The sequence below is a fragment of the Delphinus delphis genome, chromosome X (genome assembly GCF_949987515.2).
Source record: "Delphinus delphis chromosome X, mDelDel1.2, whole genome shotgun sequence".
NCBI classification, from domain to species: Eukaryota; Metazoa; Chordata; class Mammalia; order Artiodactyla; family Delphinidae; genus Delphinus; species Delphinus delphis.
The window spans coordinates 36,732,739-36,747,960 of NC_082704.1; the positions used below are offsets into that span (position 1 = coordinate 36,732,739).

General features: G+C 38.1%; 1 protein-coding gene across 3 annotated transcripts in view; it reads left to right on the plus strand.

The window, feature by feature from the left end:
* The window catches only part of MORC4 (MORC family CW-type zinc finger 4), a 50,688-nt gene that overhangs the window by 1,903 nt on the left and 33,563 nt on the right, over window positions 1-15,222 (plus strand). For 2 of the 3 annotated variants that reach the window (XM_060003068.1, XM_060003069.1), the window contains exons 3-7: window positions 4,607-4,739; window positions 10,308-10,525; window positions 11,279-11,426; window positions 13,718-13,850; window positions 14,185-14,313. In XM_060003068.1, coding sequence (XP_059859051.1) covers window positions 4,607-4,739; window positions 10,308-10,525; window positions 11,279-11,426; window positions 13,718-13,850; window positions 14,185-14,313 — 761 coding nt within the window. The remainder of the gene's footprint in view (window positions 1-4,606; window positions 4,740-10,307; window positions 10,526-11,278; window positions 11,427-13,717; window positions 13,851-14,184; window positions 14,314-15,222) is intronic. The other variant, XM_060003070.1, reaches the window with a different exon arrangement.

The window sequence follows — 15,222 nt, forward strand, 5'->3', positions numbered from 1 at the left end:
ATCACAACTATTTGTGGTCATGTTAATAATAGGGAAAAGGGAGAGCAAAGTGTTAACAGGTAATCCGAAGCTTTCATTTTAGGTTTTCCTTCATAGTTTTCTCCTCCACTTATGCATTAATTTTCTGGTGAACCATTCATTCGATAAATATTTATTGAGCACTCACTGTGGGCAAGGCCACTGTGGTGGGTACAAAAATGAATACAACATAGGTTCATCTTCTAGTAGGGGAGACAAAACATGTACAGAAGGTTTATTCTTTGTATAACTGCAAGATAAAAAGTGATATATCAGCAAAGATAGACACATTGGGTGCTGTGGAAGTTCAGAGGAAGGAGGGATGACTTCCAGCTTACCAGGAAGAGGAGGTTTAGGAAAGGCTTTGGAGAAGAGGTGACATTTGAGCTGAGATTTGAAGGATTGGGACATGTGGATATGGGTGTGGGGAGGGGAGGGCATTCCAGGCAAAAGGAACAACTGCATGAACAAAGGCATGAAGAATACTGAGTAGTTGAGTTTAATTGGAGCATGGAGTTCATGAATAGTCAAAGCTATAGGTCCTTAGAGAGTTTACATAGAGCTTTCATAAATACATTTTTAACTATACCTTTTGGGGTAGACAGCATCATCATCATTATTATCATCCTGCAGATAAGAATACAGAGGCTCAGAGAATTTAATTGACTTTTCCAAGATTGTGTGTTTAGTAAGTGGCAGACCCAGGACTCAAACACAGACATTTTTACTCCAAGTACCAAGCGGGGAATGAAGTTAGGAAGGTGGGCTGGGACCGAAATGTGACTGGGAGGCTTGGGTATTTGAGCTTTTAATCTGAAGTTTTCTGAGCAAGGGAATGTCATGATCAGAACTGTGCTTCAGGAAAGTTAATCTTGCAGCGTTGTATAAGATGAATTGGAGAAAAGAGAGACGTGGCTTTGAAAGACGAGGTAGGAGGTTATCGAAATAATCCAGATGAGAGGGAATAAACTCTGTAAACTAAGAAAGTGTCAATGGGAATAGTAATATTCAATAGCAAGGTGTAAGAGAGCCTAAGGATGTATAGGGTAAGAGAGAGGGAGCACAAAAAAATGACTGAAATTTCAAACTTGTGGTCATTTGAATGCTGACACTGTGTGTGTGTGTGTGTGTGTGTGTGTGTGTGTGTGAGAGAGAGAGAGAGAGAGAGAGAGAGAGAGAGAGGGAGGGAAAACAGGAAGAAGAATAGCCTTGTATCAGAAGATGATGACTTTAATTTTAGACAAGAACAGTTTTAGATACTTGCAGGATGTCTGTAGGGCTGCAGCTTGGCCCTGACAACCTTACAGGATCCTCATAGGCTATTCCGCTGCAACAGGAGGGCATGGGAGGAAGCGCTGCGTCAAAGCCATCTCCCACTCGCCATCCTGTCTCTCCAAGGATTCTGTCATGGGACACTTTCTCATTGCTTCCTGGGTTATGATGAGCTATGAAGCTTCAGTTACAATGCTATTTTAGAAGATCAGGGGTCAGATGGTTAGGGGATAAGATAGAGTCCCTGGGGTCTGGTTTCTCATGCTCTTGCCTAAGTGGTGGGTGAGGGAAGTTAGAGTTCTCCCACTGAGGGTAGCATGGGCCAGGTTACAAGAGATAAGACTACTGGGATCTGGTAGCACATGAGGTTGTGTGGGCCAGGTTAGGGAATAAAGACATCCCAGGACCTGGTAGTGTAGCTCTTGTTACCAAGTCCAAGCTCGCTCTGCTCGCCGCACAACAGGCCAGTGAATCAGGAGACGAGGTGTTGAGACAAGGAATATGACTTTATTCGGAAAGCCGGCCGACCGAGAAGATGGTGGACTAGGGTGTCAAAAGAACCATCTTATCAGGGTTTGGATGCCAGTATCTTTTATAGAACAGAAGGGGGGAGGAGATGAGGAGGTAAAGTGAAAAGGCCATAGGTTTTGCAAATATCCTCTAGAATGGCCAGTCTCGGGCAAGGGATGTGTTAATTTCTTCTTTCTTGCAGCCATCCACAGGTGGACTGGGTCAGGATGCTTCCCTGAACAAAGGCACTTTGGTTTAACATTCAGGCAGAGAGGCAGGATTCCCCAGGCAGCCCATTGTGTATAGACAGTATCCTTTTAGTGAACAAAAGCAGTGGAAAGCAAAGGTTAAAGTAAAAGAAACAGATCCAACATGTAGTCAGATTTGGGTCTTCCCTGTTACCCTCTCACCTCAGTGGTGGGCCAAGGGAGAGGAATAGGGGTTCTCTCACTGCCCTACCTGTTCACAGGCTAGATGGGCTGGGCCATGGGAGAAGATAGATTCCCTAGGATTTGATAGCATATGCTACGTGTTGATAAATTTTTGGAAGGTTAAAAGAGGTAAGATTGAAGCCAGCCACCGGATTGGTGCCTTATTATTATAAGTTCATTTATTGAGGCCAATCTGTTATTATTACAATTTCATTTGTTGAGGCCAAGTGAAAGGCCACTTAAAACTGAAAGTAAGTGCAAAGCTGTGCTTACTGCTGCTGGCCTGTCTGCTGATCTCTCTTTCCCTGCTGCTTCAGCTGACCCTGGCCTCTGGCATGCCACCCCCATACTCCACCCGCTTCCAGCCAAGGAGATAAAAGGTCTAGCTGCTCCTGGCCGTTACCTTGTAACTCCTGAAATGCCTGTATTAAAACTCTTTGGTATGTTTCTGTAAAAAAATACCTAGTAAAGTTTGGGTGAAATTTACAGTAAAAAGGGAAAAAATAAAAGTGATTTTTTGGTGAGAGGCCTGCAAGCTGGTTCATTGAATGTACAGTTTTATAAATGCAGAATTGGAATTGATATGTATTATATGTTTGAATTGTGAATGTTCATTGAGTGTTAGAAAAAAATTCCTCTATGTCCAAAGTTTCCAAAGTAGAAATGATGTCCTGTTGGTTGACAAGTTAAAGGTATCAGTCTCAATGGCCTTGGCTTTCTTCCAGTAGGAGTGATTGATAGGTTCTAAAACAATTCAGGGCCTGCTTGCCAAGTAGTTTCTTGGAACAATGTAGGCAGCTTCACAATGCTGAATCCTTCTGTCAGTTAAAGAAAAAAAAACCTGCTGCCTCTTATTACAAAGTAAAACACTGTATTTCTGATAAAGCCACTATCGCATGTCAGACTTAAAATTCCTGCCAGAAGTTGACCCACTCGATTTACCACGTGCCACAAGGCTTGGCACCACCTAGTCCTTAAAGATTGACTATATCAGACCTTTTAACCCCCTTCTGGGGCTATCGGTGATGCCTTTCTGCTGTTAAGACTTTTTGGTGACAGCTTTATCAGTGACTCTGGCAACACCATTGTGGCCCTTGAAATTAATCTGTCTTGTTTTATTTGATGGACATTCCACACATTTAAGTGGTTGTAACTGATACTGTTAATCGTGTTATAAAAACTGATATTTTGAATATGTGCGATACTTCTCTTGCTTGTAAGGGATGTTCCCAGTAGAGAAATGCCATGATCTGAACATTGGTAGTGGGACGAGTACACAACCAGAACCCTACCCGGATCCCTCAGCCCAGCCACATGGTATTAGTAAATCAGTGTAGGATCCCAGGGAAAGGGGAACAGGTGGAAGGGAAGGTCTTTGTCTTGATTAAACAGCTAGTAAAGACAGGAGTGCTTAAGGAACCTATCCAACAGATTGCACAGACTGCCCTCCCACTTGGGCCAGTGAGCCCTAATGAGACTTTTGTACCACATGTGTTAGTGACTGACAATTATGTAAACTGGCACCTGTGGCAAAAAGATGTGGCTATTAGACAATGGCACCCCCTGGGGTTGTAGACATGGCACATATGTTAGAATATGGCTATATTGGATGTTTTTGGAGTCTTAAATAATTAACCTATTGTGAAGACCTAACTCAGAAAGAATCATGAAACTTTCTGTATTTATATTTCCTACTCTAATTCTATGTTCTCCATTTAATGAGGGTAAACAGCCTCACCTTCAGGACTATTACAGAGTGCCTAAGCAGAATCACTCCTCTAAGCATGCTTACTACGATCATTGGGATTTAGGCAGGCAGTTAGTGTTTTGGTTTTTAACCTGTAACTCTTTCAGTGCCTCTTAGGCTATAAACAAGGATGGTGATAATATCTGTGTTCTTCAATGGAGGAGGTGATGTAAAAAGAAAGTAAAAGATAAAATCTTCACAATAAACTCTAACGCGTGTGGTATGTATCTATTTGTACCAAAGCTGCAGGTTCAACTCTTCTCCATAATCACCCCTTACTGTATACGTTTGTGAGCAGTAAAGTGGCTGAAAAGACAAGAAGGGATAAGACGAAAATGGAGCAAAATGCTTGGTATATGGAGGAGTTATTTTTCCCACAATCTCTGAAGTTTGAAGAGAGAAAGCAGATTGCACATCAGTCATCATATGAAATCTAGAAATCAGCTTCATAAACCCATCTGCCATCATACCTATTTTTCCCTATACCATTAATGCTCCCTGCTCCCTTCTGGGACATTCACATGAAGGGAATAAAGGACAGTTTCTATGCCTTAGGGGCACTGAACTAGAGCTTTTAATAGAATATTAGAAAAAGAGATCTGATATCACAGATTTCTACCTTTTGCAGATAATGCTGTAGATCCAGATGTATCCGCCAGGACGGTCTTCATAGATGTTGAGGAGGTCAAGAATAAATCTTGTTTGACCTTTACTGACGATGGATGTGGGATGACACCTCATAAACTACACCGAATGCTCAGGTAAAGATGTCTTCATTCTTTTTCTCTTGTCTTGAGTTCATGAACTCTATTTAAGGCTTAATAATTTTCCTTTCCCTTTATTCATTCAACAAATATTTATTGAGCTGCTGTTATGTGCCAGGACACAGGTTATGAAATAATCACTCTTCTTGCCCTCACAGAACTTAGAGTCTAGCTGGCAATTCAGACAGTCAAGCAATAATCATAACAAAAAATGATAGAAAAGTATAGGATGCAATGAGATAACTCATCAGGGGAGCCCAGTCTGATCCAGGAGGTCAGGCAAAGCCTCTTAGATTAAGTGATATTTAAGCTGAGATCTAAGGGGTGAGTAGTAGAATTCAATGAGGTAAAGAAGCAGGGGGGCAAGGGATGAGAGTCCCCGCAAAAAGAACAGCATGGGTAAAAACCTGGAGGTCTTCACTGGTCTAAGACCTTTGCAAACTTATATTAACTTAAATTCACTCTTAGTTCAGGAGTATTGGCGTTGGAACAATTTATGGATTGAACCATGAACATGCCTGGGTATAATCAAGCCCCACGAAAGATAAATAGAGGACATCATACACATAATCTTTGAAAGTTTTGCAGTAGAATTACAAGGTTAGGAAATTCTCTTTTCTAACTGCTGAAGCTGGTGATAACAGATTTCTCTTGCCACTGTCAGTTCATTTAATTACTTTAAAAGGTTTGTAGTTAAGAATGTAAGTTTGTACTTTATCATCTTCACATATCACTCAGTAAAAGATGAGTGTTTCCTCAACTCCTTCCTTCTCTCTTCCTTTTTTTAGCAGATGAGGTTGATTACTCTCCATGAGGCTTCCTGAACTAGCGTGTGAAGCATGAGTACCAGTGGAGGGGTTCTGTGGAGGAGGGAAAGGGCTCTGAACTATAAAAACGGAAAAAATTCATTTGGTTGTAGTTCTCTTTGAAGGTATTCTAATTCTATAACCCTGTTTGTAGGGAAATCCCTTTGATCCACCAAAGAAAAGAAGTGAAATTTGGACATAACCAATTATAAATTTGGTTATGTTTTACCACTCAGCAATCTGTGTACCTTACGTCTCAGATCCTTATAATTAGAAGAATATCTGAGGAAAGCTTCTAGAAGTGAGATAAGAATGCGGCCAGTATGTTGATGAAGGTATGGAGTTGGCCCTATTTTTAAACTTATAGCCTCACTTTTATCTCCTAAAATTAATATTTTATATAAAGAAAAAGAGGATTTTAGATGGGATGGAACCAAAATATTTATGTGTCTAATTCTGTATATACTAGTTTTTTTTTCTAAAATCACTTATCCTCTTATTGGTTCCTTCCCCCCACACCTTATCCCGGTGACATGGGTGTCAAATACTGGGCCCGACAAATCTTACTACCTTCTATTTTGTCTGTAGAACTACATCTGTGAGATTTGGTGCTTACAATTACAAGGCAAGAGGAAGGAGGAGGATGGTTTCAAAATAATTGCAGCAACTTTTGTTCCAGATTCTTTCAACAAATTTTTACTGAGCACTTTTGTGAGAGTCACTGGAGATAAAGTGGTGAACCAGACAGACATGATCCTTATTGCCAAGGGGCTGGCAGTTTAATGAGAAAGATATAAAATAATTGACTAGTAATACAACTACATAGGTTATTCCACTAGTGGTAAGTGCTATGAAGGAAGAGTATAGTTTCTATGAGGGTATATAGCCGAGGGATCTAATCTAGTCTGTGGAATCATAAAAGGCTACCATGCAGCTCGGTGCTTTGTGACCACCTAGAGGGGTGGGATAGGGAGGGTGGGAGGGAGACGTAAGAAGGGGGGGATATGGGGATATAGGTATATGTATAGCTGATCCACTTCTTTATAAAGCAGAAACTAACACACCACTGTAAAGCAATTATACTCCAATAAAGATGTTTAAAAAAAAAAAGGCTATCATGAAGAAATGACATTTGAGTTCAGATACGAAGGATGTTTTGGTCCCAAAAATCAGGCAGGAACTACAGCAGCCATAGGGTTTTTTGGCATTATCATGCCAAATATGTTTCCCACTAATTTAAGCTGGGCCGTTGTTCCTCATATTTGAAAATTAATTTCAGAGAATTTTTAAAAATTTTGTTGAAGTATAGTTGATTTATAATGTGTTAATTTCTGCTGTACAGCAAAGTGACTCAGTTATACATATATATATATATATATATATATATATATATATATATATTCTTTTTCATATTCTTTTCCATGATGGTTTATCACAGGGTATTGATATAGTTCCCTGTGCTATACAGTAGGACCTTGTTGTCCATCCATTCTATATATAATAGTTTGCATCTGCTAATCCCAAACTCCCAATACTTCCCTACCCCTCACCCCCTTGGCAGCCACAAGTCTGATCAATTTTAGAGAATTTTTAAAATGAGTCCTGGATTATGTATAGTTATATGTGTTGGATTTTATTTCTGATCATATCTTAAAATAAACTTGAATCTGTTAGAAGGTCCCATTTATTTAAAAGAGATTATTTAGTCCAATTCTAACTTCCAGCCAGGGATTCCACTTACCACAATTTGTTTTAAAATAGTTGAACTTTAGAGGTAACTTTGAAAATTATTATTAAGTATATTAATTTTTCTGTTTGTGGTTTGGAGGCATATTATTTTTGTATTTGGAAAAAAATAATAGGTAACTATGCAAAATTATTAAGCCTACAGAAATTCTATTTGACCTGTAACATTTGTTATAATCTTATTCACATTTTCCAACTTTTTATGCTACTCTTATATTTTCAGGCTAATAAAATAGTTATGTAACTGAAACAACAGTTTCTCCCATAAATGCAGAATCCCATGAAAATCAAGTTAAAAAGAAAAAGCCTATCATTAAATTTCTGTAAGGTCCATAATTAATTCTCTTTAGCTTAGGGGGATAGGGTGTGAACCAACTAGTCTATATATTCAGCTGCCTTTTTCAGCAAGTTGGAAAAGGTCAAGGATTAAAAGCAGCCACAGATCCATGGATTGAAGGTATTTGCTACCTCTGATCAGAAGTGCATTTCCTAGTAGGTCTGTTCTTCTAAAACAACAGCCAGAGAATAACAGTGTGCTTAGCATTCTTTCATTATTTTATACGACATATTACATCACCAGTATATTTAGGGAGCAGCAGTACCTGCCCTTGTATGTCCATGAATTTGCTAAGGTTTTTTTTTCATGGATCAGAGTCCCAATTTAAATTTACCCCTCTAGATTCTAGAATCGTGACATTTTAAGGAACTTGGGAGCAAGCTGCTATTTTCCTGGATTCCACTCAAGGAGCCCCCTTGGTGTGTAAACACCGTTATCTATTACACGAGAGGATAGAATAGGACTTACTTAATGAAGAGAAACCACCTGTCTAACCAAACTATATAAGATACGTTCCTACCATTCTGTTATTTATTGTGAAGGCTTTTATATTAGGTAGTTATTTGATTGGTATCTGGCATCTATTCTGCGATTTTCAGTTAAATAGAATACCTAATATGGGAATGCAAGTGGAATAAAAGAACACACGGGAAGAGTTAAGGGTAACATAACAACACCAACATACTGAGCTTCCAGCTCCTCTCATCTCATTATTCTCATCCTTTTCCATTTCTGGTTCTGGCCCTGCCCCACTACTTATCTTCTCAACCTTATATAGTCATTTAGTCTCCCCAAACCATAACACAATGAAAGTTTATAGTTACAAAGGAAAAAAGAGACGCTAGATGGCAAAACAGGCCAGAAAGGTAAGGAAATTAAGGGAGTAATATAGTCTCCCTATTCTCACCACTTCTCCTTGAGCACCTAATTGAAGCTTTGGTGGCATTAGAGTAGGTTTAAGTCCAAATAACCTTATAGATCCATTTCACATGGTAGGTAACATTACTGTTTATGAAGAGCCCTGAGTTTTAGATATGACATTAGATCTCAAGTAGAGGTAGAGGATAGCACATGACAATTCTCAGAATGACTTCTAGAGTTAGTTTAAAATTAAAGTTTGAATACTACTTTATAAGTTGTAATATATTGTACATACAGTGTATCATTTAACCCTCCTAACGACCCTATCGTTTTTAGGTAATTCTTCCACAGGAGGAAAAGGAATGCCTGAATCTTACCAACTTCTTTAAGTTTACTTCCTGGAATGCTAAGACCCATAGACTGCAGAAGCCCAATGCTCTTTTGGTATTTTCAAAGGAACTACTCTCCTAGAAATTACCTTTTTATGTGGTAGGATTTATTTGTTGGATACACAAAGCTCCTATAAAGTGTCTGCTCTAGAGGGACACAGTGATGTTATCGTTTAACACTTTGAAATAGAAAATTAAAAGGTGGTCCCCCTTCCTCAGGAAGTGAACACAAACCCTGGCCTCCAGGAAGTTGAAATCAGGCACCTCAACCCAATTAAAAGAATAAGAGCCAAGGCCAAGCTGCTCAGCCATGGCAGGTAGAACATCTATTTTATTGATGTTGGAGAAGCATCTAATCTGTAATATACGAAATCTTTCCTTAGACTGTAAAACATGCGGGCAAGAACCATGTCTCTTTTACTAACAGTTGTGTCTCCAGTGCTTAGCATGATGCACAGCACATAGTAGGTACTCAGTAAATATTTATTGAATGAATGGTAGTGTACAACATTGTAAACTTAGTCCATCTAGAGAGAACTAATCCTTAAAAAATTAGTTTCATTTGTAATGAGAGAAGATACATGAAGATAATAATCATTTTCTAGATGTCATATCTTTAATTTTTTTTTGGTTCGGTCATTTTGTTGTGTGTTTGAATGGAAAATATAAGAAAGGGAAAGGATCTGGCTCCCAGATTAAGCTGATCATAAGGGGCTACAGAGATTGTTGAGGTGGCTCGGTGAAAGGCCCTTAATAAAACAAGGGAGACTTTATACTGCAGCTGTTTGCTGATATTCACAGGCAGAACTACCTATTTTTATCCCTTGGCCACATTCCAATGAACTGTCCCAGCAGATGGAGCAGAGGGTAAGAACTGGAAGTGTTATCCTTTGAGTGAATAGTTGAAATTGTCAAGATATATAACCTCTGACTTTCAGATTTCTAGAGAGTGATATGACCAGGTTAGGGATGCCTAGCCTAGTACCTCTAACTAGTGCTAGTGCCAGTTATCTGGTACTCTTGTTACCCTCTCTAGGGTGTACTCTGAGATAACCACCCTTTTCATCTTCCCCTAACTTTACTATTAGCAATCACAGCTATTTTATCTAGACAAGAAAGGCAGCTGCCCCATGGCCTTCTCCAGCTCTCTCTGTGAATGAAAAGAGGCCGCCTTTACGTTTTATAAAGTGTGACTCTAATGTAGCGGAAGCGTTTATGTACACACAGACCACACAGGAAAATCGGTCCCATTACCCTGTAGTTATTTCCTATGTTTTTAACTTAATAATTTTGCCCAGAAATACCGAAAGGAAGAAAAAAGGAAGGACTTTTCATAAGTGTTCTTCATTTGAAAGCCAGACATTCTGCCTACCTATCTTAGGATGCTTTTTACCTTTCTGATTTCTTTTTTCTTGTATAATTACAGCTTTGGCTTTACAGACAAAGTAATAAAGAAGAGCCAGTGTCCCATCGGGGTCTTTGGTAATGGTTTCAAGTCAGGCTCCATGCGACTAGGAAAGGACGCTCTCGTCTTCACCAAGAATGGGGGTACTCTCACTGTTGGACTCCTATCACAGACCTATCTGGAATGTGTCCAGGCCCAAGCAGTTATTGTACCAATTGTTCCATTCAACCAGCAAAACAATATCCTTTCTGGAAATGGAAAATGTTAGTTAAAAATTAGTCCTATCTGACTATTCTGATAGAAACCTCTTTCTACAGGTCGAATCCAGCTATCAAAAGTTTTCATATTTAAAGAGGTATTCAGGTGTCTTAAATTTAACTGGAATTTCACCCTATTAAATATTTTTTAAATAAATGGATCATTGACAGAATCTTAGAATTATATTGCAGTTTTCACTGTTAGGCGATTTGATCTATATACTATCTCCCCACTCCCACCACTCCTGTGGTAAAGTTCCCTAGGGCCTTCTCTTTTCTTTCCCCCTAAGGGTAGTTACATTTGCGTCACTCTCCTAGAAACATACTATTTATCAGCTTATCTGACAGCTGAATAGCTCACTTTTCTATACCTGGACAAGCTATTATTTCTGTTAGACACCAGGTGTCTTTACGCAGGCAGTATAGCAATAAAGTTTGAACTCATTGCTTCCAAAGAGTTGAAAAATTCAGCCTTTGAACTATTTCTTAAGTATAGGACTGTCTTAATTTATATTATATCTTTGAAGCTATATTCTGCAGGCGTAACTGATTTTGGTTTTTGTCTCTACAACCTTTCTGCATTTCCCCCCTTTCCTTTCTTCTGTAGCAGTAACACCCATGCTTTATATCTATATGTCTATATTTTGTCTAAACTGGCAACCCAAAAGGCAGATCTTCCTGACTGATAGCATCCTCTTAAGATATTAATTTTTCTTTGACTATACTTGGTTTTACAAAAAATGATTATTACTGAGGATTCCTTGCCCAGCCTAGAAGCCATCTTGAACTATTCAATTTTCAACAGTGAAAATGACCTGCTGTCCCAGTTTGATGCCATCCCAGGCAAAAAAGGCACTCGTGTTCTCATTTGGAACATCCGCAGGTATAGTATTCCAAGAGTGATAGATTCTAATAAGCAAAAGCAGTATGATGAAGCATATTTTAATAAATCGCTCTAGAGAAACAGAGTAGATAAATTTTGATACATGTTTGTATATCATTGCAAACCTATCCTTAACTTTCTTAGAACCACAGCTCTGTTTGAGACAGTGCTTCTTATTGGTAAAACGTGGAGCTTGATAAGGTGGAGACCTACATACATATCCTGAAGCTATTACCATCAAGACAGTTCAACATTATTCTAAAATCTTCAGAATCCATTATAAATATCTATTTTATATTCACGGACACTGTTTTGAGATAGGCCGATGGTAGTTATTTTACCTATTTGCAGTGAAAATGAAGTAAGAGAAGGAGAAATTAGGGTAACAAAGCACAACACAATCTTTAAATAATAAGGACCTCTGTATAAATAATAAGGACCTCTGTATTACTGTTTTCAGAGTAGCTGGATTAGAAGTGGAAAAATCTTCAAAGCAGATACATTTGAACTATAATGAAGCTGGCTTCAGGTTATGTATTTAGAGCTAATAAAATAACCTAGAAATACTTTGGGGTATGTCATTTGTTTAACTTTCCCATGTTAAATGGAACACAGTGTCCACTGAAACCTAAAAATCTTTAATATAAAATAGAGGTGTTACTCTTATGTTTAATAGAACAGAGGAGCAGATATATTCATTCTTCTTTTTTCTCCATAGGTCAAGTATTTTGCCTCATTTCTTAGTTGGGTAAAACTTAGATAAAAACCATGCTGGTTTATATAGAAAGTACTTTCCATTAAAAAGAAAAAAAGTAAGGTAATTTACATCTTCCTGTGTCCTACTGCGAAAACCTCAAGTAATATAATTTATATTATAAAGGATCATTTTCATGAGCCATTTCCAATGATTTAAATACAATAAGCAGACTTTTTCTTTGCATATTGTTTCTCAGTTATATGGTACTAGGTGTTATATAAATAAAGGATTCTGTGGTCCAAGAACTTTGGAAAAAGCTGGCTTAAACAAAGCTTACCATGTTGCTTTATTGCAGGACTTCTCCGAGGCTTTAATATGCTAATATTATTTCAAAATACATTGAAAACGTTTAAGAGAGCAATGTAGAATGCAATGTTTCCCAATTTCAGAAAAAATGTTTCTCCAGACCTCCTTTCCTTGGATGGTGAATGGTGAGCACCAGAGAGGACAGGGAATCTCCTCAGAGTACATGCGTTAGAGTGGGGTGGGGTAGCAAGAGTCAGGATTATCCTGCAAAATACAGGATATACTATTATAGTGACATGAGCTTTAGACAGGATACGTATCATAGTGGCTCTGGTTCAGCCCTGAAAAAGGAGCTACATTTTCAACACAGCAGCTCTGAGCTTCTGAAACCTCCAGTATGTGGGAGGTATCCCTAGAGCTTGAGGTGGCTCTGGGAGCCAGGAATTGTTTCTCAATTTTATTTGATTATACAGGCTTTATTTATCTCTTTATTTCTTATTTAAGAGTATCTTGGGGGACTGCTGTCCCACAGAACAAATTTGGGGGACCATTGTTCTGATATGTATTTTTTCTCTGTAACCTATCATTTGTTTTGCATTTTTTCCAGTAACAAAGATAGGTCTTGCCTTTTTTCCCTGGCAGTTTTTAGTGATGTAGCCCAGGGTCTTGGAATGGACCATATTTAGGTGACCCAAAGGGATTATGAGAAGAAGAAATGGTCCTAAGGAAAACAATATGAGTACTATTATATTTAAATGATAATTCTAGAAGACTAACAAGTATATGCTGTTCCTGTCGCAACCTTTTTTTGTCCTTCTAAGAAATAGAATTAGATCTGGGGAAATCTTAGTAGTCCTTATACTATTGCTAAAGTTAGAAAGAGTAGGTTTTGATTCATCTGTCTATTCATTTGGGGGAAATGATGTTGAATGACCTACCGAACAATACCCAGAAAGTTGAGATCTGTTTTCAGATCCTGCCTTGAGGATAGCTGGCATCCATTTGATTTATCGGATCACAGACATTCCCACCTTCCTTTTTTTTCTTTCCTTCTGTGCTTTGTATCACATCTCTATGAAACTTAGTAGATTTTTTTAGGCTGGAAAGGCCCTTAAATATTGTGTGATCTTCAAAGCAAGTAATGTGTAGTTCCTTTGAATTGGTAGTCAGGGAAAGAAATAGGTATCTGAGTTTTGGCTCATGTTGTTTCTTTTCTCTTGGGTTCCTAGTGCTTTTTTGTCCTTTGGAGCCAGTTTTTGTTAGATTGGTACTTGTCTCTTTTACCCAGAAATAAAGATGGAAAGTCTGAGTTGGACTTTGATACAGATCAGTATGATATCCTGGTATCAGACTTTGGCACAGAAGAAAAAGAGACTGGTGGCATTACCTCTGAGCTGCCAGAAACAGAGTATTCTTTACGGGTGAGTAAGAGTGGTTTTTCTTCAACAATGAGAGGTAAGATATCCTGTAACATGAAAATATTATAATACAAGATCTCACTTTAGTTATATAAAGATGACAACCTTTTGACCCTATGCTAGGATTCCTTTTCACTGTCTCCACTGAAACAATGTAGCTAATATAGTCAGCAGCACTTAGTGTGGTAGTTGATTTAGAATAACAAGGTATAGAAACTGAGTCAAGTATTTGCCCAGATTAGATCTCAGTTGCTAGCAGAGTCAGTAGATGGTAGCAACAGGGATGTCAGTAGAATTGGCAATATTGTGTAATAACTTTCCCTTCACTGTTCCATAGGCATTTTGTGGCATTCTATATATGAAGCCACGAATGAAAATTTTTCTGCGTCAAAAGAAGGTGACTACCCAGATGATTGCCAAGAGCCTGGCCAATGTAGGATATGATATATATAAACCTACCTTCACAGTATCCTTACAACTACATGAAGCTGACCTCTTTGTTTCAGGATTAGATTTCCAAGTTGGCACAGAAAAACAGAAACCTTTCCTTTTCCAATTCAAAAATATGTGTTATAGTACAAACCCTATTTTAGGTATCTAAGGAGGTATTTCTTGAATGCCAATCTGTGTGCCAATTTTGTCAGAAATCAACTAGAAATTATTAAAATAATACAGTATCCTGAGACTTTAGAGATTCTGGTTCAGTAGATTCTGAAATCTCTTTTTTTAATAAGAAATATTTATTTATTTAAATGAATAGCTAGGTTTGAGAATCTCTGCTATAAGGAATGATTCACACTGTTTGGTTTGTACTGGAATTTTGTTATATATATATTACATTGATTGAAATAAGCAAAATGTTGACTAGAACTTGTTCATCTTTTGGACATACTATGATTTTTGCTGTAACAAGTCCAGACTTATGTTGATAAAAGTTAGGAGATTGGAAATTAAAAGTTGATTTTCTAGGGTGAGATAAATCTTCAACAGATTTGACATGGATTTCTTGGTACTTCTCATATTGACAGCCACTCAGAGAAGTAATTACTCATTTTCACTTCTACCCTCCACCCCACCCCATTGCCCTGGGAATGGATTTCAGGCACTTGAGGAAATCTTAAGATGAGCTTTGGAAATTAGGTCCATCTTTGTTGATGGATTTTGGGGTCAAAAACGTCTTTGAAAGGGTGAGAGTTCATAAGCAGTTATGAAGAATTGCTCTTGTAATTTATTCTCTAGTAATAAGCTCAGCTCTTGGCCCAAGAAACATGTTCACACTCTGTTTGCTTTATCAAAGTCATTATCTAGCTTACTTTGTCTTTATTCCCCTGACCAAAAATTAGAAAATGCCATTCCCTTTTAAATAGCCATATGG